At 38.8% G+C, this 25,913-nt stretch overlaps 1 protein-coding gene across 3 annotated transcripts; it reads right to left on the bottom strand.

The window, feature by feature from the left end:
• Window positions 1-3,864: 3,864 nt before the first annotated feature.
• LOC131309958 (urease) lies at window positions 3,865-25,417 on the bottom strand. Of its 3 annotated transcripts, none has more exons than XM_058336686.1 (20): window positions 25,266-25,417; window positions 24,738-24,895; window positions 24,370-24,443; window positions 22,728-22,773; window positions 22,142-22,247; window positions 20,618-20,760; window positions 19,629-19,739; window positions 18,065-18,228; window positions 17,529-17,904; window positions 17,346-17,454; window positions 10,347-10,486; window positions 9,981-10,118; window positions 9,786-9,877; window positions 9,238-9,367; window positions 8,992-9,150; window positions 7,174-7,341; window positions 6,598-6,732; window positions 6,106-6,177; window positions 5,754-5,979; window positions 3,865-4,732 (listed from the first exon to the last, which is right to left on the bottom strand). In XM_058336686.1, exons 2-19 carry the CDS (start codon window positions 24,861-24,863, stop codon window positions 5,758-5,760), a joined length of 2,511 nt encoding a protein of 836 aa, XP_058192669.1. In that variant the 5' UTR covers window positions 24,864-24,895; window positions 25,266-25,417; the 3' UTR covers window positions 3,865-4,732; window positions 5,754-5,757. The 3 variants fall into 3 exon arrangements, with proteins under 3 accessions (XP_058192669.1, XP_058192668.1, XP_058192670.1); XM_058336685.1 differs by having other exon boundaries at window positions 3,865-4,721; XM_058336687.1 differs by lacking the exon at window positions 25,266-25,417 and adding an exon at window positions 25,134-25,157 and having other exon boundaries at window positions 3,865-4,721.
• Between the last annotated feature and the right edge of the window lie 496 nt (window positions 25,418-25,913).

The following is a 25,913-nucleotide window of genomic DNA, read 5'->3' as shown; positions in this document are numbered from 1 at the left end:
TAACTTTTAGACGAGTCTTCTGTAACTAACCCGTTTCCGAAAGAAAAATAAGTACTATTTATTTTTTAAGAAGACAATTTTAAGCTCAAAAATCATGTGCTTATGCAAATAATTTTTCTATCAATATGGATATTGTCTGATAGATCTCATTGAGATCTTTTATACGGTGCAAAAAAAATTTGAAAAATTATTTTTCATTTACTTTATTTTTGAGTTTGAAAATGTAAAATAAGTACTTATTTTTCAAGAAAGTGTTCTGGAACGCAGCCTAATAACGAATTGCTAAATACTATGGAGTGAGATATTATTAGTTCTCCACCTTTCTAACCATGTAATCTCAATTTCACTAAGCCAGTTTTCTTTTCAAAAGTCGTTATTTTTCCCCTGTGGTAATATTCACCGTAGAAGAGTTTTTATATTTTTTCTATATAAAAAAGAAAAGAAAAGAAAAGACATTTACATTAATGTCTCCCATGAATAAGGTGGGGACCCTTTAGAATTTCGTTTTTTCTTTTGTTGAAACTTGAAAGGGACTTTTGAGTAGGGGTGTAAACGAGCCGAGCCGAATCAAGCTTTGGCAAGCTCGAGTTCGGCTCGTTTACTAAACAAGCTAAAAATTCGAGTTCGAGCCTTAATGAGCAAAGCTTAGTCATTTACCAAACGAGTCTCTTTAATTGAGTCGAGTCTCTCTTAACGAGCCGAACTTTTGTCGAACGAACCAAGCTCCACTCGGCTCGTCTAGTAAACGAGCAGAAAACTCGAGCTCGAGCTTGGCTCGTTTACTAAACGAACCGAGCCTTAACAAGCCGAGCTCGCGAGCTGCTCGGTTAGTTTAGGGCCCTACTACTTTGAGCATTGCTTGAGTGGAGAGTTTAGTCCAAAAAAACGTGAGGGAATTGTGCATTTTAAACTGACAGCTTCAATTCTCTCATCTCAAGATAAAAAAAGAAAGCTCTCTCTCACATGATGTGAATAATTAGGTGCAATATAATGTTCGGGAGATTAATCATGTGCGGACCTCAACCAAGCTTTATATTTAGCTTTGTTTTGTTAATTATACTACTGCTCTAGTTGAACCTCCTACTCCAGGAACATTTATGAGTAGTTTATCTTTTCGATAATATTGAGTGTCCCGGGTTAATTTGTGCGTATCTCGGACTAAGTCGTGTAGTTACTTCTAGAGTCTTTTTTACAAGTTTACACTTATGTATGAGAGTGAGGTGACGCTAAAAATTGCTGATAAAAAAAACTGAACCAAACACCGTAGGAGGGAGTAAATTAACCTCCTAAGTTACAGGTTAAAACTTAAACCATCAAACCAATCTACTAGAAAGCCTGGTATAATAATTAGTAGTAATAAACTTTTCAAATTTTTTATTTTGCTAATATTGTATAGTTAGCGAGAGTTAAGGACTATTAGTCAAGAGGAGCTAAGAGCGAGGCTATCCATAGCCCTAAAAATCCCAAAACTCCATCCCTTGTGACACTCGAACTGAGGCCACTGTAGATGGACATTAACTTTACCAATTATGCTAACTTTTCAACTTTTGAAAACATGTAAAACGTGATTGTGTGAAAAGGAGGACAAAACCATGTTTGGTATTGTCACTGGCTTTTCCTTTTCTTTTTTTTTTTTTTCCGTTTTTAGGCGAGCTTTTTTACTCTTATTTTTGTGATCATGACTTGGCCAGCTTGTTTGGAGTATAATACCGTATACCCAAATATGGAGTGGATTCTGTCGTCAGAATCCTCCCAACTTCCGTCATGATTTTTTTAACAGCACCTATCTTTTGCGGTTCAAGTGATCGTAACCGTCGGATGATGTTTTTAATGGTCGAGATTTTTAAAAAAAAATTCCGCTTTTTTCCCGGAATTTTTTTATAAAAAGTTTGGACTGTTGGATGCAAAGATAAACGACTGTGATTGAACTGCAGAAACTCTCTGCAATTACACTGCGGAGAATCCGCCTCCTTTTTAACACAAATTAGTGTTCTCATCTCTATTTTTTTGAAAAGCGAAGACTAAAAATATTATTAATAGAACGAAATGATAGTAAGCGGGATACAAAAGGCCGGAAAAAAAGCGTCTCAACCGAAGACAAACATCCTGACTAGGTTCGCACCTAAGCCCGGACAATGATCAGCTAGCCCCAAATCACAGAAGAAAGAGGTTAGCAAGATCCTAATAGCACTGCGGATCAAAAAAAGAAGAAGATCCTAATAGCATTGGACAAAGTTGTTCTCTCTTAAACGCCTTCTCATTCTACCATGCCCATCTATATTTTCCAGGGACGAAAATAGTTGTTACTACTTCCGTCTGAAAAAAATTATCCGGTCCGTACAAATAGAACTTAAAATAATGCATTTTGTCAACAAAAGATCAAACATTTTTTTCTCTAATAACTAAAAAGTCAATTATTTTTCTCCAAAAAGAATGCATTATATATAAGTTTTGTTTGTGCGGGGCGGACAATTTTTTTGGGCCGGGGGAGTAACAATCAACTCATTCAAACCTTACCACGTCCTAAAGGAATTTTACAGGGTTGGTTGACTTATGTCTCATCAAAAGATTGTTGATTTTTTCACCAATTGAATTTAACAATTTTACTTTTAAAGTCATCCTTCAAAAAATCGAAATGTCGAACTTTTGTTACATGCGCGCATATTCCTTTGAGAAAGACATTTCATATGACATTGTGTCGCACCAATATAGACATTGAAAAATTGGAGTTAGCTAAGTGTGCACAAATGTGGCAAGGAGAGAGCCAAAATCTAACATTATTTTAAAGTTGGTGGAAGAAGGATAAAATTGTTTTAATAATTAGGTGCCATGATAATAATACTACTACAATTTACTACAAATTTTATTATAATAGTACTAAAACTCGCATAGAAAAATTGAGATTTTCAAAATGGGGTGCCTTCCCCGGGTGCAGAGCCCCGCTAGGTTTCTCCAATGTCCAAAATATCAAATATTAATACATTCATAGAATCACAAGCATCATCATATCAGGCATGAGGTTTTGACCATATTCTTTTATTAATTGGAGTATTAAAAAGAGAGTTGACAAAATTCAATTGGTCGAATTCGGGAATAGGGTTTGTCGTTTTGTAAATTATTACAAACAAATCAAGATTAAGTCTCCATTTATTTGAGCGTAAAATATTTTCCTATAAAATAATTTCCACATTTTTGGTGTTTGGTTGTAAAATTTGGGAAAAAACATTTCACCCATAAAATTTTTTCTAGCAATGAGAGGAAAATGACTTTTTAGCAAAACTTAAGTCAATTTCCGATTATGCGATCCCAACCACTTTACCCTAGCCCAACCTCCTCTCGTCCTTCTCACTTAAATTCAGTTTTTGCCCATGAAACCCTCTCTCTCTCTCTCTCTCTCACACACACACACACACACACTCACACTCACTAACATAGTTGAAAAAATCTTAAACCATCCCCTTTGCTTCTCTCTCTCTCTCTCTCTCTCTCTCTCTCTCTCTCTCTCTCTACTTCCCACATCTATGTCTCTCTACATACGAACATATATAAATCTATATGCCTCACCCAAATTGTAGACGCAAATCCCTCAAATCTCTAGTTCTTTAAATTTGTGGAACCTAGAATTTCGTTGATCATTTACAAATGGGAAATTTTTTTTAACAACCAAACATCGAAAAATTAAAACAAAAAAAAAAGTCTTTTTGGCAAAATCATTTTACATGTAAAATGTTTTATGTTGAAACAAACATAGCCTAAAACAAAAATATCCAACAAAACCTGTCACATAAGCTTTCTCCATCCATCTATCGTTTTTGTGCTTTTACAATTGGAAGTTGTGATGCAGATCCAAAGTGGGCTGCTGGTATTGCGGGACCATTTTGTCAAAACCATGTGCCTGTACTATGTGGTATGTAATGCCAAGATTTAGGAGTATTGTACAAAGCCAAAGGGCATGATAAGGACTACTACTTTATTACTATATATATAAGGTAGCACTAGTTACCAGAGTTTGCAGTAGCATGCAAGGTTTGTCTGGTTGGTTGGTTGGTTGATTTGATCTCATACGATTGATCAGAGTTTAGTTATCGAGGTCGGATCACAAGAAAGTAACTTTTTTGATTGGTCATCAATTACCTTCCTTTGACAGGACTGAGAAGGAGATTAATTGAGGTGTGCGTAAATTGATCAAAAAACCTTGACTATTCGGGAAAAAAAAACAAACAAGAGTTTCCGAGGACATGAGAAGGAGATTAAAATTAAATATGCTACGGAGTCACATCGAGTGGCTTTGCAATGCCATAAAGAGAAGTAGCACTCCATGAAGTAACGTTGCAATTGCTGTGGGGTCCAATGGTCCATACCCACATTGAATCTCACGTCTAGCAACTTTTATCCTTAAAAAAAAAAAAAAAAAAACAATTTTCAATCCAAGTTCACTGAGAGAGAGAGTTCAAAACACGACTTCGATAACGCGAAAGTCGTTTTCAAAAACACTGAACTGTTATCAAGCACTACAACTTGTTCAGAAAAATACTAATTTAAACCACTTTATTACAGTATGAGAAACGAATCCATCAAATAACTCGGTCAGGGGTTTTGTTACCAAACTCTCTTAAGGAGTAGGAGTATTTATTTTAGTCGAATTTTAAAATGGTTAAGGCCAACCAACATAATTCCCATTTCCCATGCAGTTGTTGCCCACGTGAAACATTGCTCCTCCACTGCAGCAGCTCTCCAGTAGGAGTACAACGTAAACAATATGAAATTGAGAGTACATTTTATCAAATCCACTTATTAACAGATCTGAGATTGACTATAAAATATATTACTACTAGGAAATTCACACATGACCCTAAACCAACCTCATGACTCCCATAAAATAAGAACAGACCATATCACTGTTCTCAACACAAAAAGAAAAGAAAAGGACATTATCCTGACATGAATACTACTATTTTTTTTTTAAGGTATGGATCATCTTAGATTCACAATTAGCATGAACTCTCATCCCTAAAATAGTCAATGCTCAAAGTCGACATTCCAAACACAATTCACATGTCAAATGGTTCTTCCACCGATATACCTATACAACTGGTATAATCTTATATGCCAATTATACAGAGAATCTAACTCTCATCCAATTAATTAGATTAGTAAATGACAAAGTTTAACTAAAACAAATAAACCCCAAAAGAGTGTTGGTTGGTGGCTAAGGCCCTTGACTCAGACTTTTAATTAGGAGTTCGCTCATTCCTAAGTCGGCTCAAAACCTCTTAGGTGCTATCAACTCTTATGGGACCAATCCATAAATATCTTTGCTCTGAAGTGAACGGTGTAATTGAATCAAGATGGATTAGTCGAGGTACGTGTAAACTTTTTTTTTTGCATAAACTTGATCGGACAGCCTGAGTTAAAAGCAAAAATCCCGAAAACCACTGACACAACTACATGTGACTTTGTTCAAGACTCCCAGTATTAGATAACCAAGATGTGTATAAACAGCAGCTGGTAAGGAAAGAGCACTCATTATCAAAAAGAAGAGAAGGAAAGGAAAGAGCACTCAATTTCCCACTTTCCAGAATTGGTGAAATTTAGTGACCTCTACTAAGAACATGGCGTTAACGAAATACCAGCAGTATATCAAATCCAATAACACATGGTTATTGCCGTGATTCGGAGAACAGTTGACACATGCTTATTTAAGTTTAGAATGAGGAAATCTTCCACATTTTCCAGTTATTTTCAGAACATACCTGACTAAAAGAGGAAGTAGTTTCGAGAAAGGGGAACAGTGGTAGCTGCAGTGCAGGTAAGAACCACATCATCTGCTGTCACTGTGTAAGTCTCTGGGTCCACCTTGATGTCTGGAAGGGCATCATTAAGCTTCATGTCAAGTTTGGTGAGCCTCCTCACATTGCCTACAGCTTCCACCCTTTTGTTGAGTCCATACAAGGCTTTCACTCCGTTGTCTAAAGCTGCCTGTTTTGATAGAACGGATGATGATCAATGTATTCTACAAGGCGAAATGCGCACAGAGAGAGAGAGAGAGAGAGAGAGAGAGAGAGAGAGAGAGAGAGAGAGAGAGAGAGAGAGAGAGGTCCATGCCTTGCTGACAAAAGCAATGGAGTTGGCACTTCCTGCCTTTCCAAATGCTCCAAACATCGGTCTCATTATCACCTGCATAACATGAATTCCAATAAAAACCGGACCTGCATCAATTAATATCATTTTTGTTGCCAAATAGAAGACATTGAATTGATTTGTCTGACAACTAATTTAACTAAAAAAATGATTGACATAATCTTTGACATAGATGTAATTTTTGCTTTTCTCAAGGATGATAGTGAGTGGATTTGGGAAAAAAATGCTCCAAGTTGGAACTTGCACTGGTAAAACACCTGCAGTAGCTTTGGAACTGTAATCAGAGGCACAGGAGATTGTCATGCAGCAAGAGTAGGTAAGTTCTTTAATTTAAAAGGCCAAATTTATTGATGGACGACATTATATTGGCAAGATTAGAGGGACACTTAATCAGAAGCAAAGCCTGTGACATTCATTAGAGAAACACTCATCAAGATAAACGAAAGAACTGTTTACCGGTTCGGGAGTTGGGATGCTAGCATTTGGATCACCCATGTTGGCCCATGCAATTGTGCCACCTTTGATCACCATTTCAGGTTTTGCTCCAAAGAAAGATGGTTTCCAAATAACAAGATCAGCCAACTTTCCTACCTGCGGAAAGTTTGAATATAGTGTGAATTTGACCAAGTTGCAAGATTTCTTAGTAGGAACGAGGAAGCCATGACGTGTTTGGAACTGATGATTACCAGTAAACTGATAATTTGCTAACTTTACAAAAAAGATTTATGCTCCAACCCAATGAATGTAACAAAGAACAAGGAGTCAAGCAACAAGCCAGGAGATTGAAAGAAGAACCTGGCAGAAGTGAGTGTTGTGTGGCTATCCAGAAGTTTTAGCAACTTAATCAGAGATAACAGAATCATCAAGCTTTTTATTTTTCACAAAACTCCAGTCGAACTTTTTGTCATAAAACTCCAGTCATAGCATAAAGTTTTGAGATCAAAATACCAACTTTTTTGTATTATTCAATTTTATATCTTCTTTGCAGCTGAGGTTAAGTTGAATGAATTACAAGAATGTGAATTAGCTTACCTCAACTGAACCAACAAAATGAGAAAACCCATTAGCTATAGCAGGATTTATTGTGTATTTTGCTATGTATCGTTTGATCCGGAGGTTATCGTTATCTGAGCCACTTGGTTCAATCGAACCTCTAGACAACTTCATCTTGTGAGCAGTTTGCCAAGTTCTGCAAATAACCTGGTAACAAGAGTACTTAAGTGAACACCCTGAAGCATGTATCAGAGGATGAACAAATGAACAAAATTCTAGACTAAATAAACAAGAAGGATGATAGATAAGGCTGCATTCTGGAAAAATCTGAGAACCATCAGTTCAAGGAAAACAAAAGAGCACCCAACCGATGATATTTTTAAGAACCTGTTGTTGACTTCTTGTACTGGGTTCACCGTTCACAAATGTTAACCAAGGTAAAACACCCAATCTGTTATGGAATAACCTCCGTTAGCACATAACCCACATAACCTCTAGGACGAAGAAGTTTCCTAAAAAAACTGCAAGCTTTTGGTTAAGTCTTTACAGTACAAACCGCAAGTTTTAGCAAAAAAGTTCTAACAAAGTCTACGTACATAAACTTTTGAATTGTAAGATTTTGTTTCAAGGCGTCTGCACATTTTCACAAAGCACAGGGGGTGCATCCGCACCAAATTGAACTTGAGGGGGTGTAGCTGCACATGGCCCAAACCACGGGGTGAAAGTGGACTTTGCCCTTTTAGATTTATGTCCTATGAACCACTGCCTATTCTCATAACTTCTCGCTTTAACTTAAAAGTACAAAGGTTCAGCAAGAATCCTTCTACCCAAGCAAGGGACTGATGCAAGTCTCCGAGAAAAGTATATATGCATGGAAATAGTTCACCTTCTATTGAAATCTTCAATTAGAGCATAAATTAACCAATTATTACTGGTGCCATCTCGTGAAGAAAATATTTCCAGGCCAAATAACAGAGCGAAGAAAAGAAGTGAATAGTAGTGCTTGAAGAGGCTAGATGCCATATGCTTATAATAGCACAAATATCCACATGGCATGGGTTTCAAGCATAACATACAGAAGAAAAAAAAAAAACCACATAGCAAGGGTTTCGCAAAACTTGAGGAAACAAATCATTCGAAGCCATACTATTTCTAGGATTTAACAGCCAAAATAGCATAGGAAACTGCATTTATTGACATTTAGCACCAATCAAAATTATCTCCGCAGAGCAACCATTTTATTATTACCCTCCGTCATGCAAAGTTAGTCCGCTACAAAAAGATGCATAATTCTTGAATAAAGAATATTGTACAGTGCATAATTTTTAAAATTTAGTTGCACCAAATTAAAGATCTCAATTAGTTCTTTAAGTTGGCGCGAAAGATTTTAAAAATTATGCGCAGAAGTGCTTTACTTTTTGATCTGAAAGTTGCACATCTTTTTATTGTGGACTATTTTGCGGGACGGAGGGAGTATCCTCTGAGCTCTGTAGTTACTTACGGAAAAAAACACTACCGCAAATTCAGTTAATCTAGACCCATTTTAAAGGCTACTTTTCCAAAGAAAAATATCATTTTTGAAACATGATTTCTCCCTATCTACAAAGTATCATGTTCTTAGCTACCTTGAAATGCTCTTAAATAAGCATCACTATAAGGTGTTCCTACATTTCATGTGGTTAAAAGCCAATATTTTCAAATGGAAGCCTATGGTTGCTTTTCCCAGATAAGTTCCAAATGCAAGTCTATAAGACCCAATTGGCTAACCAAAATATTTTAAGTTTAAATTTTAGGAATGATGCATAAGTAATTGGGAGATGTGTATCGGTCAGGATGATGAGAACATGAAGTGGTAACCTCTCCAATACGACCCATAGCCTGTGAATCAGATGATATGATGCTAATTGCCCCCATGTCATGCAAGATATCTTCTGCAGCAATTGTTTCAGCCCGTATTCTTGATTCAGCAAAAGCTACATCCTCTGGAATGTCCTTGTCAAGGTGATGACATACCATCTGTATGCATGAAATAATAATTTGAGAAGACCCACCATGAGTAATGGGGATTGAGTAATGTGGCAAGATTCTATTATCATCTTTTACCAGCATGTCAAGGTGCTCATCTATGGTATTTGAAGTATAAGGACGTGTTGGGTTCGTTGATGAGGGTAGAACATTTTTTACACCACAGACTTTGATGATATCTGGAGCATGACCCCCGCCTGCACCTTCACTGGCCGAAAGGGTAAGAGGTGGCATAGTCATGTGAAAACAGATTAGTTAACAAAGGATCAGAAATAGAACACGAACAATTTTTGCATGGGGTTTTTTTATTTTATAGATAAAGGTGAGTAATAGATTCACATAGAGGCATTTACCAAAGAAAAAAACTAGGGCACCAAAAGCCTGTAAAAGCACCAAAGTAAAATCATGAAAGAAAGGAGGGTCCCCTAGCACAAAGCCAAAATGCCAAACTGCAGCCAAATATACCACAACGATTTTACAAGTATTTTGATCAAGAATGGCAAAGAAGTTGCAATTTCATTAAATGGTCTACATACTCCAAAGGGATAAAGATAACCATCAAGTTTTCCGATTTTCCTGGGGGGTTGGGGTGGGCTGTGGTGGGGTGGGTTGAATGCAGATTGTACCTGTGGTAAGTATGAATTGTTCTATCTCTGAATGCAGCAATTGTGTGTTCCACAAATCCAGATTCATTCAAGGTATCAGTGTGGATATTAACCTGTTGAATTTGGCAGGACGTATAGGTGACAACTATGAGCTAAGAGCTAACATAGAAATTATGTTTCTTCACTGCGGAAGTCAAAAAGGTATAAAAGAGAAACCTGAATGTCATACTGTTCGCCAACCGTCAAACAGTTGTCTATTGCAGCAGGAGTAGTTCCCCAATCCTCGTGAAGCTTCAGTCCCATTGCTCCAGCCCTAACTATTTCATGAAGCCCTTCAGGTTTGGAACCATTTCCCTAATGAGGCCAAAGGCACAAAGACATGAGCCAGACACACATGCATGAACAGCTTCCTCGAGTAGAACACACACAGAGAATAAACAAACATACACATACACAGAAGCAAGTGCACACACACGCACACACGCACATAGCAACAGGAATCAGAACATAATCCAGTCTTGAATGGAGAGCAAGATGCTTGAACATGTACAAATCAGAACTGTTATTCACAAATAAGAATACCTTGCAAGTAAAACCAAAATTTAGCGGCAGGTCATCAGTGGATTCTAGCATTAACTTCATTTGTACTGGTGCTGGAGTACATGTTGTTGCACGTGTCCCATCAGCAGGTCCGGTCCCTCCACCCACTAAAGTTGTGATGCCTACATAGGTTATCAATACAAGGAAAATGAAGTGAATAACCGTATGTATGAAAGAAAATCCTATTTACTTGCTAGCGATCACCAAAATTTTATTTGTTATGATCTCAATTTTGGAACAAAAAACATGAGTTTCTTTTACTGAGGACAACTTTCAAGGTGACAAGAAACCAATATACTGGCCCATATCGTGGTTAAACTGTAACCTAAGTAATCAAGGCCTGTTTATATGAAAACACATAGCAAGGAAATGCAGCACCAATCAACAGAATTAGACCATAATGATGTGCACACACAGTGATAATACTGTCAGAAACAACTCACCAATCCTCTGCAGATACAAAACTATCAGTTTCATAAAAAAGTTCACAGTTACAAACATCATCAAAGCAACAATAATATTTAACACATTTTCTTATCCATTGGAGGAGTTTCTTCCAGTGTGGTTTGCAGAAGTCAATCCATGAATCATCTTTAAGGACGTCTCCATGATCTCTTTGTCAAACTGAAGGAAGTATTCATGACTTAATGTATTTGGAAACTCTGCGGAAGATGGGCAACTTTCCACTTACGCAGGTATTGCGGATTTACCATTTGTCACCACCTCTACGAAGATACCAGCAACAGCATCACGGCTACTGAAAAAACAGCACTATGACAATTGACCTCAGAGGCTTACACAAAAGAAAGAAATATCTGGATTGCTGTTCAGAAAAACAGAAATATCTGGAGGGACATTCTTCCTTGCTTATGAGTTATGAAAAAAACTGCAATATGCCTCTGATATAGACATCTACACGGGGATGCCTTGTGAGGTGGTGCATTAGTCTTACGTGTTTTTCAGCCTCAAGCTGCAGACTGTATCTAGACTGAAAAGATAATTGAAGCCCCAACTTCGGGTGTTAAAGTTTTGCATCGGAATACTGAGACATGTAGCACCAAAATATTCATGAAAACCCTAGGTGGCAATACATTCTACCCACTTTATAAGCACTAGGAATGAAGTGACTACTACTCTAACATGTGGCATAATATAACAAGGCAATTGTTAAGTTATGGGTTTATATATAATTAGTTGAAGTTTACATCTCTTATGTAAGTAGATTAGAAGATAAGGGTCTAATGTGTAATTACTTTTTACATTTGTATAAGTATAACGTAATGAGAAATAAGCCCTAACTTTTTGGGTCTCAATTCTGGAGTCAAACTTTACATGGTATCAAAGCTATCGATCACCTTGGGACCCATCGTTCTGCCATCATCAGCGTCAGCCCTTTCTACTGTCGCCGGCCTCTCATAAAGCTCCAACGAAACCTCTGACTTCTCTTCGTTTGCCTTCAATCAGGCTCCGACGAGTCTCTAACCTTTCTTCGGACAGGTATTCATAGTCGGCCTTCACTCGCCGATCTCCGGTGAACGTCGCTGACCTCCGGCGACTTCCTCCTGCCCTCACCGACTTGCCAATCACCAGCGCTGCTCTTTTCTAGCCATTGGAGATCCCGACAGGTCCAATAGTTGACTGGGTCTGGACTTTCAAGTTTTTTTTTCGGTGCCAGAGAAGACCAGACCTATCAATTTCAGCCTTTTTTATTTTTTGGCACTCGAAATAGTTGGTTTGGAGTATTGTATTGACTGGGTTCTTCGGTGCTGACTTGGGGCAACTCGTACTTTACAAACTACTGCTGGGTTATCTCCGATTACTTCTGAAATCCACTGGGCCTGCTCATCCAAGGTTCAGTTCATTTCTTTTTAAATTTTTTCTAGTGATACTTTCTTTTTCCAGTCACCTTGTTAGTAGTTTGTCACTGCTTGTCTATTAGAATGTCAGAGGATAAACAAAAAGCTTCCGCTAATACGAATGATGAGTTGAGTCATGTAAGGACGTTAGATAATTTTTCTCTGGATATTTGCCATACTAAGTTAGATGGTACCAACTATTTGATTTGGTCTCGTACTTTTATTTTGGCTATTGAGGCCAAAAGGATGTCAGAGTTCATTGAGGGTCCTGTTACTCCACCTGTTGAGGCGGTGGAACTCAAGAAGTTTAAATCTCAGAAATCGTTAGTCATGACCTGGTTGTTTAACTCTATGAGAGCTGATATTCGCCATACTTTCCTGCTGCTTGATATTCCACATCAGATTTGGACTACTGCTGCCCAGACTTATTCTCAGCAAGGTAATGATGCACAGTGTTTTGAGTTGAGGAAGAGGCTCTGTACATTGGAGCAAAATCATCGTTCTGTTGCTGTATATTTTGCTGACTTGAGTGGAGCTTGGGGGAATTTGATTATTATCATGGCTTTCAGGCTGTTTGTGCTGTGGATGTGGCTAATTGGTTAAAAAGGATGGAGACAAAGCGTGTTTATGATTTTTTTTGCTGTTCTTGATCTGGAGCTTGATCCGATTAGAGTGCAGGTGTTGGGTCGTGTTCCGTTTCCATCCTTGGGAGAGACCTATTCTATTGTTCAGCAGGAGGAGAGTAGGAGGGGTGCTATGTTGCACCCTCCTATTTCTGATCGTTCTGCCCTGGTTGCTACTCCTCAGGGTCATTTTGATTCTGATAGTGGGCCTATTCTCCAGGGTGGCAAGTCACTGTCTAGTACTAGCAGTGGGCTTCCTGATCGTGCGTCACTGCAGTGTGATTATTGTCACAACACTGGTCATACCAAGGATTTTTGTTGGAAGCTACATGGCAAGCCCTCTCGTCGGCGCGAGGGTGGACGCGGTGGCCATGGTCGTGGTCCGGTGCGTTCTCGGACCCAGGCCCATGTTTCGGAGTCTACAGTTGGCACATTGCCTGATTCTGGGTACAGTTCTGGGACTCCGGCGTCATCTGATCATGTTGGTGGTTTCTCTCAAGGGGAGATACAAACTCTCCGGCACCTTATGGCTCGGGCTAATTCTCCATCTACTATAGCTTCCTCTTCCACTGCAGCTCCTACTTCATCCATTTTGCTCACACAGGTATCTCGGCTAAATGCATTTACTGCCTCTTCTGCTATTCCTTGGATTATAAATTCTGGTGCCTCAGATCATATGACTGGGTGTTCCTCTGTGTTTGATTCTTACTCTACTTGTTTTGGTAAGGATAAGATCTAAATAGCAGATGGGTCATTCTCTGCTATCTTAGGCAATGGTTCCGTTCGTTATTCTCCTTCTATTTCTCTCTCTTCAGTTTTACATATTCCCAATTTTGCCACTAATCTTATGTCTGTTAGTAGCCTTACTCGTTTTGCAAATTGTTCTGTGACCTTTTTTCCTACTCATTGTGTCTTTCAGGAACTAGATACGGGGAAGGTGATTGGCAGTGGTAAATCACATGGTAGCCTCTATTTTTTGGAGTCTGCACCTCGTCCACCCATGTGATGTGGTCTTGCTCTGCAAGTAGATACGGGGGCAGCTCTTACTATGTTACATCAGTGGCATCGTAGATTGGGTCATCCCTCCTTTGGAATCTTAAATAAAATTTTTCCTAATTTAATAAAGTATTTTCCTAGGAGTTAGTTTTTTTTTTGAAGCCTGTGAGCTTGGCAAACATAAGCATTCTTCTTATTCACATATTAATAAACGGAGTGCGTCTCCTTTTACAGTTATCCATTCTGATGTTTGGAGTCCTTCCCCTGTTACCTCTCTTAAAGATTTTCGGTGGTTTGTCATTTTTATTGATTGTTATTCTCGTGTTACTTAGGTGTATTTACTTATATCAAAAAGTGATGTCTTTTCTTGTTTTAAATCTTTTTATGCCATGGTACGCACTCAATTTGATACGAATATTAAAATTCTGCATAGTGACAATGGGACTGAGTATATAGATATGAATTTTAGGGCATTCTTAGAAGAAAATGGTATTCTTTATCAGATGACTTGTGTTGACACTCCACAACGAAATGGAGTTGCTGAACGCAAGAATCGTCATCTTGCTGAGATAGCTCGCTCTCTTTTATTCACCATAAATATTCCCAAATTTTTTTGGGGAGAGGCGATTTTTACTACTATTTATCTTATCAACCGTATGCCATCTAGTGTTCTCCAATTCAAAACTCCTATTGAGTGTCTTCCTCATAGTTCTCGTGTCACTATTCTCCCACCGCGGGTGTTTGGTTGTGTGTGTTTTGTTCATGCCCCTCATCCCTCTAGGGGCAAGTTAGGTCCTAAAGCCCATAAGTGTGTCTTTATTGGGTACTCTTTTACCTAGAAGGTCTATAAATGTTATGATCCTCACTCTAAAAAGTTTTATGTCTTTATGGATGTTACTTTTTGGAAAACAGTGTCCTTTTACTCTCTCTCCATTCCATCTCTTCCCGGGGGGGGGGGGGGGGGGGGGGGTGGGGGTATTTGCAGGAAGAGATGAGGGAGGAAGAGATGTTTACCTCTTTTTATAATCACGGTGAGGGGAAGATGAAACAATTTAAAGAGGAACCAATATCTGCTGAAAGAGCAACTCATGACATTAGTGACAATATTGAGGAACTACCACAACGGCTGAAAGAGTCTAACTTAAAGACCTACATTAGAAAGAAGAAAGGAAAGTCCTCATGTGTAATACCACCATGTCAATTGCAATCCCTTGCTTCAGTTCCGGATTCCTTATCTGACTTATCTGGTAATGAATCTTCTCCTATTGAACCTCCCTTTATTAAGTCTGATAATCTTCCTATTACTCTTCGGAAAGGTGTTAGGTTATGTACTCAACATCCCATTTCTCAATTTGTTTCTTATGATCGTTTATCTCCTTCGTACCATGCCTTTGTTTCGTCTCTTTCTTCTATATGTATTCCACAGAATTGGCAGGATGCATTCATAATACCTAAGTGGAAAGGAGCTATGGTAGAAGAGATGACATCTTTGAAAAAGAATGGCACTTGGGAGCTAGTATCACTTCCAAGAGGAAAGAAATCAGTAGGATGCAAGTGGGTTTTCACTGTTAAGCAGAATGCTGATAGTACAGTTGAGAGATACAAGGCGAGACTTGTTGCCAAGGGTTTTACTCAAACCTATGGTATGACTATGAGGAGACGTTTGCACCAGTAGCAAAGATGAACACTGTGCGAGCTCTGCTTTCTTGTGCTACCAATTTGAATTGGCCCCTTCACTAGTTTGATGTGAAAAATGCATTTCTCCATGGTGAGCTAGAAGAGGAGGTGTATATGGACGTACCACCAGATTTCTCTTCCTCTGAGGCTAAAGGGAAGGTGTGTAGATTGAAGAAGGCCCTATATGGGCTGAAGAAATCACCTAGAGCGTGGTTTGAATTATTTTCCAAGGCTATGTTAGGGTTTGGAAACAAACAGAGCCATACAGATCATACTATGTTCATCAAGGGAGGCGCTGGTAAGATTGTTGTCCTTATTGTGTGTGTTGATGATATAATAATGACAGACAATGATGTGAATGAAATTCTTAATCTCAAATCTAGTCTGGCTCAAGAATTCGAGATTAAGGATTTTGGATCACTAAGATACTTTCTTGGCATGGAAGTGGCAAGGTCTGATAGAAGTATTTTTATCTCCCAACGGAAGTATATACTTGATCTTTTGGAAGAAACGGGTATGCTGGGCTGTAGACTTGCAAGTCTCCTATTGAGGCGAATCACCATCTTAGTGGCAATGTGGGGGAGTGCACTGACAAGGAGAGATATCAGCGACTGTGGGTCGACTAATATACTTAGCTCACACTCGACCAGATGTTACTTATGCAGTGAGCGTTGTTAGTCAGTTTATGCATGACCCTCGTGCTTCGCATCTGGATGCAGTTTATCGTATCTTGAGGTACCTCAAATCAGCTCCAGGAAAGGGAATTCTGTTCTCTAATCATGGCCACCTGTGATTGGAGACATTTACTGATGTTGATTGGGCTGGTTTTGTGAATGATAGACGCTCTACTTCTGGCTATTGTACTTTCATTGGGGGAAATTTGGTTACTTGGCGAAGTAAGAAGCAATAAGTGGTCGCCAGGTCTAGTGCAGAAGCTGAGTACAGAGCTATGGCTCATGGCGTTTGTGAGCTCTTGTGGCTCCAAACCGTGTTACGTGATTTGGGAATTACTGATAATGGTCCTATGAAACTCTACTGTGATAATAAAGCTGCCATCAACATTGCTCATAATCCTGTTCAACATGACAGAACGAAGCATATAGAGATTGACAGGCACTTCATCAAGGAGAAGCTGAGTGCAGGTTTGATATGTATGCCTTTTGTGAGATCTGAAGATCAACAGGCTAACATATTTACAAAAAGGCTTGGTAGCAAGAGTTTCCACACCATCGTGTTCAAGTTGGGCTTGATTGATATCTTCGTACCAACTTGAGGGGGAGTGTTAAGTTATGGTTTATATATAATTAGTTGTAGTTTACATCTCTTATGTAAGTAGATTAGGAGAAAAGGGTCTAATGTGTAATTACTTTTTACATTTGTATAAGTGTAACGTAATGAGAAATAAACCCTAACTTTTTGGGTCTCAATTCTGGAGTCAAACTTTACAGCAATACATTCTACCACACTTTATAAGCATTAGGATTGAAGTGACTACTACTCTAACATGTGGCATAATATGACAAATGAAAGTTTTATGAAGTTTATCAAGGTATGATGCAACTTTGGACAATAACAAACATCTACTTATTCCAGCTTTAAGAGGGTGTGCATCAAGAATTATAGTTAAGTTGTGGAGGCGACATGTGATGCAACCATCTGATTGGCTAGGGAAACTATAAGACATTTTTAAATGGAAAAGGAGAAGAACACCCACCATTTGAGCCCCAATTTGTCTTTTCCTTTTTTCCTTTCAAATGTGTTTAGATTAGATAAGCTTTCAACCAAAATGACCCCGCCAAGTAAACTCTCAATCATCTAGAAAATCTCACCGCTTGCTATTGCTTCATGCGCCAATTGAGGGCATATGAAGTGCACGTGACAGTCTATGGCCCCTGCGGTTATGATCATTCCTTCTCCAGCAATAGCCTCGGTGTTAACCTGATTGAAATAAAGGTTAATGTGACACATGATCATACCTCCGCCATTTAACTACAGTGCGAGTTGGGACTTACGCCAATGACCATGTCATAGGATACCCCATCCATGACGTCTGGGTTGCCAGCTTTTCCAAGAGAAACAATAACACCTCCTTTAATACCAATATCTGCCTTGAAAATTCCTGTATAATCAATTATCACAGCATTTGTAACAACTGTATCTAGACAGTCAGAAGCTGCATATCCACAAGCCTGCCCCATTCCATCCCTTATAACTTTTCCACCTCCAAATACACATTCATCGCCATATACTGCAAAATCTCTTTCAATTTCCGCAAATAAATCTGTATCACCAAGCCGAACTTTGTCACCAACTGTGGGACCATACATGTTAGCATAGGCCTCACGAGAAATTGTAGAGGTAGAAGATCCTTCAGCAATGACACCTTCACTGCAAAATCAGCCCCAGGGCAACTTCTGTTATGCATGACCAATATGTCAAACAAGTTAACTTTTCTGGCAGTTCAAAAAAAGCTAACTTAACTTTTATATGGTACAACATAAACATAACAAAAAAATTCAGCAAAATTGCTTGGGGCCAAATTTTAAACCTGGCATTTGTCTCTTCTGCATGCTTAAAGCCTTTTGTGTGCACCGCTTCCATCATTGAGGTGATATTGGCATCATCAACTGGACCATCAACAATGCCGTTTCCTCCTCTGATCACTTGCTTACCACCAATCCTTACAAGATTAACACTTTTAGAATCCCCTGGCTGGAAAAGCAAACAAAAATTTGTACAATCCTTAACTTCAAACTGGGGACAAGTTAAAGAGCAAAGATGCTTGATAAGAACTATTCAACGAGTAAAAAAGCGAAGTAACCAAATATTTATAAAAATCATACTCATACAGAAGAAATGTGAACATAGAGTTTTCATTCTGTTCTATCCAAAAAAAATTGGAAGCTAGATATGTCTGGATTCGCCAATTAGTGCCTTCAGTTCCTTAATTTTTGTCATTTCAGCATCAATAAGCTAAGATTAAGACCTGTCTTTTTGTCCACATCTTGTTGTTAAAAGAGCTCCCTAACTGAACTAACTATTTCTGAAGTAGTGTTGTGTTCATCTAAGAAGCACGGACACGTCTAGCAGCCTCACATATCCGTGTCCGACACGTGCCAGCAACGGACACAACACGACACTCTCCGGACACCTATTGGACATGCCTAAATACTTGTCCAATGTTTTTACTCTATTTCTTTTACTTAGACTTATTGTGGATACTCTAGGACATGCTGGCAACACTCTTGGAACATGCTAACGACACATTAAAATGTCTCCGACGTTTATATGAATTCATAATATACCTCTATAATACAAATACACTTTACATTTGACGTGTCTCCGATGTGTCCTGGTCCTAATTTTCTGAGAAATGACATGTCCGCATATCTGTGTCGTGTCCGTACCCCGTATCCGTGTCCGTGCTTCTTCGGTCTTCATAGGTCATTTTGCACATCACTGAATTCCTCGATTGTGCCTTTTTGTGAGTACATCCATTGTTGGTTTTGTTACTGTCTATACACAAAACTTTGCATGTTAACCCCGAGGGTTGGCCTAGTGGCCAAGGCCTAGGACTTAGGGTTTTGCTCCCTCCTCAGTTCCAGGTTCGCAACCTTTCAGGTGCTATCGACTCCTCTGGGGGGCTAGTCCATACGGAGCATTTGCTTCGGCTTCAAGTGGGCCTCCGCTAGTGGACGGTGGGTTTATGATTCCCCAGGATCAGTTGAGGTTCGCATAAGCTGGCCCGGACACTTGGTTATCAAAAAAAAAAGTTTTGCACGTCCAAAAGCTATGCAGTTTAGTACTTTTATATTTCCAGGTATAAATTGATCTAAAACGCTGCAGTACAAAGTCTCCAATCTACTTATCACAAGGAAGGAAGTTAACATCAATCGTTCCCTAGTGCCACACAATGTCCTCATTAATTCTAATAGAAGTTCATATCTTACTAGACGCAAATTTTGGATCCAATAATAGTTCTAGGCAAAAGAATATGCGTGTATCAGGATGATACATCAAGTAAAACTTTGCTACTTAATTCTTCTTTCCCTCAGAAATCATCATAGTCGTACAATCCCAATTGAAAGTCAGATAAGGTCAAAAGGTCATACCTCAAATCGCGTAGCTGTTCCAGCTGGTATGTTCAACCGCATGCCATATGCTTTCCTTCGATCAAAAACTAAGCAGGGGTTCACCTCAATAAAGTGATAATGGCTTCCAACCTGAATGTTATTGTTAAGGTATCCAACTCAAAATCAATTTGGCAATGAGTGGAGAGGCTGCCCAGGCTTATATACTAGTTTTGGTGGAGATAATTAACTGATGTGGGACAAACTCTAACACTTCCCCATACGTGCGACCCTTGACTTGCACTTGGAGATCAGGAAAACAATGAATCCATAACATAAGAACCGGAAACAATGAAACAAGGTGCACTTAAGGGGCAAACAATCAAGAGAGTCTTGTCCATAAGCCTCCAAAAGCCTAGCTCTGATACCATGTTAAAGCATCCAACTCAAAATCAATTGGCAATGAGTGGAGAGACTGCTCATATACCAGTTTTGGAGGAAATAATTAACCGATGTGAGACAACCCCTAACAGTTATCAAAATGATAGTCATCTTCACACCCGATTTTTCTTGAGTACAACAAAATGAACCGGTGATTAGCACAATCATTAGATAAGACAGAAACACTGAGTTACATAGACCCAGAGAAACCTAAAATGGTAATGCTAAAAAACTTTGAATTAATTCCACCAACAGACAACCGTAAACATTAGTAAGTTAGGGTAAGAGAATAATAACATGGTTCTTATGATGCGGCCGAGGTCCTGTCTAACAAGCGAACAACTTGTGAAGCACCGTTGTTCAGGATGATACAGTTCAATGTGTCTTAAAATGAAATCACGCCTAATCTGCCTATTCAAACTTCGGAAGTTGCAACTGAATTGTATGCTCATTCATCAATGATTCAAAGCTTCTCACATGCTAGTCAAGTAGAGATGTTCTGGCATTGCCAGGTGGGATTACCTCAGAATGGGGAAACCAACTAAGGATGCGACCAAAAAAAAAAAGGATCATATTTTTAAGCCAAGCACCTGAACTGGTCTGTCTCCTGTGTTGGTGACTTTGAGAGTTACAGCCTTTCTTCCTTGGTTTAGCGTAATCCTTCTGCCTCCAAGTCGTAGCTCACCAGGAATTTTGTCATCTACTATCCCGTAAAATTTGTCTAGCGAAGGAACTGCAGAGCTAACATTCTTCCGTCAATGCCCTTCAAAGACTAATACGAATTTTTCATAATGCACAATCAATAAATTAAGCTTGGCCACTTGAAATTGGAGAAAACAAATGCAAGGGGGCTGAATGCCGGAGTGTAACAAAAGAGGAGGGGGGGGGGGGGGGGTGGGCGCGGTGGGGGGAGGGGGAAGGATCCATTCCGCTCCGAGTAATCTTTGTTACACAACCTGATGCTCTAAAAGCTTTCTCTAGATAATGGAGTGCAAATGGTAAACATACAAGAGAAACAAAAAACTTTGCACGAGTTCCGTGACTTGAGCCCAAGACCTCGAAGAAACAAATTGTTGACACCAGGTTAGACAAGGGCAAATGCTTGAGTTGCTAGAGAATAAGAAGCATTGTAGATCAAGACCTCTCATTGCCTTACCTATATATGCCCATTAAATATAAAACAGATCTCCTGTGCTCATTACCAAATCAGAGGAAAACAAAACTAAATGCATGAAAGACTACAAGTTAATACACTGTTCCGTCTTTCGAATGCAAGGAGAAGATTTAGGTCAAATTCAGAACAATACATTTCCACAACTTCAACCTTAATAAGCTTAACTGCAGAAATCTTTATAATAGTTTCTTAGGCTACCTTCAAATGTATCTCTAACCTAAATATGTTCCACTGCTGATTAACAACATGAACCTAATACAGAGAGCAACTGTTATAGCTACAAGTATGCAATATTCAAAGCTCCTAGAAGTGGAGTAAAATTGCAGCAGAAAAGAGAAAATACATATCATCATCGGCAGGCCTCATCTGACTCAAAGTCATACCTACAAGTATGCAACTTGAACTAACCGATCAGACCAATATTGCTACAGTTAGAGGATAATAGTTTGCAAGCTCATCTATTTGAAAGGCTTTACTGGGCAGATCAAAAATGGATAAGCTATTTGAAACAAACTAGAAAGAGAAGAAATAAAGCAAGAGAAAGAATGAAGCTTAAGCCAAAGGAGAACCAATCCTTATGCACAAAATGGCGTAACAAACTTAATCTGACAAAGACAATTATTCCCCAATGTTAAGTGAACAAGGCTTGGCAGTGAAAGATAATTGAGAGAAAACAGATTTGACTATGTATAAGTACGTGACATCAAGACAAGAAAAACATGAGAAGTATGGAAGTATTAGCATTCATCATCAGAAGATCATAATAAGGTCAGAATGATCCCCATGGTGATTAGGTTTCCATCCTACACATTTTGACGAGTCACGTGTACCTAGACTCAGAATCACGGACATATAGCCTTTGACCTTAGTTCTGTACCACAATTATGGTGACCATGTACAAAGAAAGTAAAGCTCAGGTACCCTAAAACCAAAAAATTACCTGGAAGAAAAGCGCCATGTAAAGCTAGCTCCAGATTTCCATGTTCACTGGCAATTGGGTCATGGATGGTGATTAACTTTGTGCCATCAGGAAAGGTCCCTTCAACCTGAATGAAGAATCAGTAAGTGAGCTGATATTATCTAAGATAATCAAATTGAAAAGTGAGTGGCTTTACCTATTGATACAGAAAAGAAAGAAAAATAGAATGGGATTAAAAAAAAAAGGGAAACAGAAAGGCAGAAAGAATCAGCTTTAAATCTGACAACTCGAGGCAATAATAGGAAATAAGTTCACAGATGAAAGAATTTTGTTCCTAAAACCGTAACATCCTACAGGCCGTGAAGCCGTTATTTAGGCAGAAATGGGCTTTATAGTGAAGTGATACACTTTGCAAATAATAAGATTATAAAGCAAAGGATACAATCCTTATGGATGAAGCAGTTATATTAACAGTACCAACAACAAGAGGATTCAACATGTCCTGGCCATCGTCATATGTATTGATGATGCAAATCATTAGTTGCATATATCTGCAGCAAAACGACTGAAGAAGAAACATACCCCACAAGATCGATAATGTTAGTACCTGCACAGTATGCAAAAGATGTGGAACAGCTGGAAGAACTTGTCTCCTGTTAACAAAAAAATTTCATATTCAGTTCCTTTAGTTGCCAATAAAGCGTTCACCAAGATCCTCAACAAAAAACATCGTTAAATTTTTAAATCAAAAATCTCCCCTTCTCCTTCCATATTGGTAGTAAGCTACTAGAAGACTTTAATGAATTTAGGGAACGTGAAATGTTAATCACAAGCTATTGACTGACAATCTGCCATCCAAGGCTAATCAAGAGGGAAACGACGAAGTAATAAATGGTGGGTGACACGTGACCCTAATCCTGAGGTGCCAGCAGGAATGGCCCCGGCAATTCTCGCAGTTGGTGTCAGCACTCAACCACTGACCAGAAAAGGCTCAGCACTAGCAGTGTCCGAAGGGCAAAAGCTATTGGCACAAAGTGTACAAGAGGCATACTCAGCACTTAAGAGTAAGGTAACAGCCAACACAAGGAGCCCGACTAGTAGAGACCTCGGCCAAGCTATCAGCTGAGACAGAGCATACCCTCTAAAAGTTATCTGAGTAGGGCTATCGCAACCGTCAACCATTGGCGAGGCATGCAAATTGGATGATTACAACATGTCAAATCAGACAATCCCTGCCTCCCTGGAGTAGCTTGTGGCAGAACAAACCACTTTACCAAACCTAAACTTGAAGATCTCCAAAAAGGACAATGATGATCGACCAGGGTTAGCTGAGTGGTAACCTTCCTCAGGATAAGCTCTCATCTTGGCCTATAAATAGAAGCAGCAAACCAATGGAGAGAGGCGACACACAATTCATTCAAAATGAGCTATAAATTCTCTCTCTCTCTCTCTCTCTCTCTCTCTCTCTCTCTCTCTCTCTCTCTCTCTCTCTCTCTCTCTCTCTCTCTCTCTCTCTCTCTTTACTTCCTTTAGCTACGCTTAGCTTTCTAACCTGAGCTTGATTGAGTTAGATCAACCAAGTCATTTGCTCTGTTGCCTACTCAACCATCAGAGGGCATTCCGGCCACACCCCGTTGGCTGGTTGCCTCTGACGGGTTCTTGTAGGCAAAAGAAACGATTGAAGAAGTTAAACGAAGCAGGGTCATAGTCCAAGTGCCAGTCAGAGTATTCATCCCTCAACATATTATGGCACTAAAATAAGGCCCCCATACAAATGTTCTCTTGAAGCTAGAGTAACTTGGGACATTTATATGTTAAACTCAATTATCATCATTCTGAAGTAAATTTCTTGATAAGTATCCTTGTTCCCTTGTACATTAAAATCAGTAAACCTCAAAAAACCTAGAAGTTGATGTCAATGACACTCTAATTGGTGTCAGAACTTCGAGAATGCATACATGAGCAATCCATTGTCCTTTCATCTCTTATTTTGAAAGAACAATGTTTTTGAGACATAATATGCTAGCTCTTCTTGTTCTTGGCTGAGTTTTTCAAACTCTCAACATCAAACATTATCGAACAAAGATGACTTTACGTTCGTTAATTCATTTCTAGAGTAAGATAAATTCATATCTCCATCTAGATGCAATATTCACATTAGAAATTAATAGTCAATATTATTGCAGGAATGATAATAGTACTCACATGGGTAAAAGGAGTTGTTTTTTTATGCACAATAAAGATCATACCTTCCTAACAACTGCTTCCCTAGGTCCATCAATTCTGCCACTGTCTTCTCACCATCACGAACAAATTCCAAAATCTACAAAATAGAACAAACACGCAAAGGTCATCAAACATCCAGTTCCTGAACAGCATAGTTCAAGGGACATTTTGGATCTTCCCTTGTGTATGCATTTTCAGAAATCACCTTCTTTAATCTCATACTCTCATGTCTGTAAAAGACGTCAAGTTAACGTCGAAAAGATTTAAATCATGTTCATAATTGAATTCACGTCCATTTCAAAGAGACAGACGCTTACAATGAGTGCAAGTAAATCACCAATGTAACTAAAGCATGCAAAATAGTTGTTGCACCCAAGTAAATTTTCAAAACCTGTGTTGCTAGAAGTGCCACAGCTTCAGTGTAATTGAGCCTCAGGCCGCGAGCAAGACGCTTCTGTGCAAGGTATCCAGCATCGTGTAGCATAAGCTTCTCAACCTCTCTCGGAGTCAGCTTCATTCTTCCGAACTCTCACTTCGAAGCCGCGGCGACTATGGCAAATCACAACCAATCATACAACAGTAAATACGAGGTGTAAGCGAAAGCTAGACCAATTAAAGAAAGCATAGTCCTTCTGACAACACCAAAACGTATTCATTTAGCTGCAACATGATCGATGATAATCTAAACAACTCCAAGCTGAATCGGTACATGCGATACAAAGATCAAGATTGTATTAATCGATTCGTACGTGATACAAAGATCAAGAGTGTATTAATCGATTCGTACGCTTCACAGCCCGACGGATGAGAGACAGATCCATCGTGTTGCTGGGAGAGAGTGATTTTCGGATAGGGTGATGAAGATATTAGGGCATTTTATTGAAGAGAGGGAGGAGAGGTGAAGGTAATGGAGTCTTACCAGGAGAGCTGAAGTGAGAGATGAAGAGCAGTTGTACTGGCTTGGCGCTGCTGTTTGATTCTGGGTTTTTGTGATTTGTCACCTTTCATGGAGGGAGGAGGAAGTTGTAATTATAAGTATAAAAATTATCATGGGATACTCGATTTTAGAATTTATCAAAATTAAAATGGAATACTAAATGGTATCCCGTTAACATGATTTTAAACCATATTAAACGTTTTTGACGAAATTCACAATATGAATGGACCGCTTATTGAAGCAGTGTCCTATTGGAAACTAGAAGAAATTAACTTCTTTTTTTGTGTGCACATGCGCCCCCTTTCTGACATTATAGATACTCTTTTGGTGGGGTGTCTTCGGCATTAATTTTTACTAATTTAACTTATATTTTTTTTCACTTTTTTGATCTCTCTCGTCGAGCTGAGTAACATATTGTAAGAGTTTCATACGAATCTAATATAAATTTAGAGAAAACAGTGAAAAGATGGTACTAAAAAGACACCAAAAAGTTAGTCGGCCAAGATACAAGATGTAATTATAGCAACCTTTTATTTATTTATTTTCTTTCTTACAATTGTAGGTAAGATAATAAGGCATATGTAGACTAATAAATCCACCATTTATATAAATAGCCAATGATTTTTTTAA

Source organism: Rhododendron vialii, chromosome 12a (assembly GCF_030253575.1).
Source record: "Rhododendron vialii isolate Sample 1 chromosome 12a, ASM3025357v1".
NCBI classification, from domain to species: Eukaryota; Viridiplantae; Streptophyta; class Magnoliopsida; order Ericales; family Ericaceae; genus Rhododendron; species Rhododendron vialii.
This window is presented reverse-complemented; position numbering and strand designations above follow the sequence as displayed.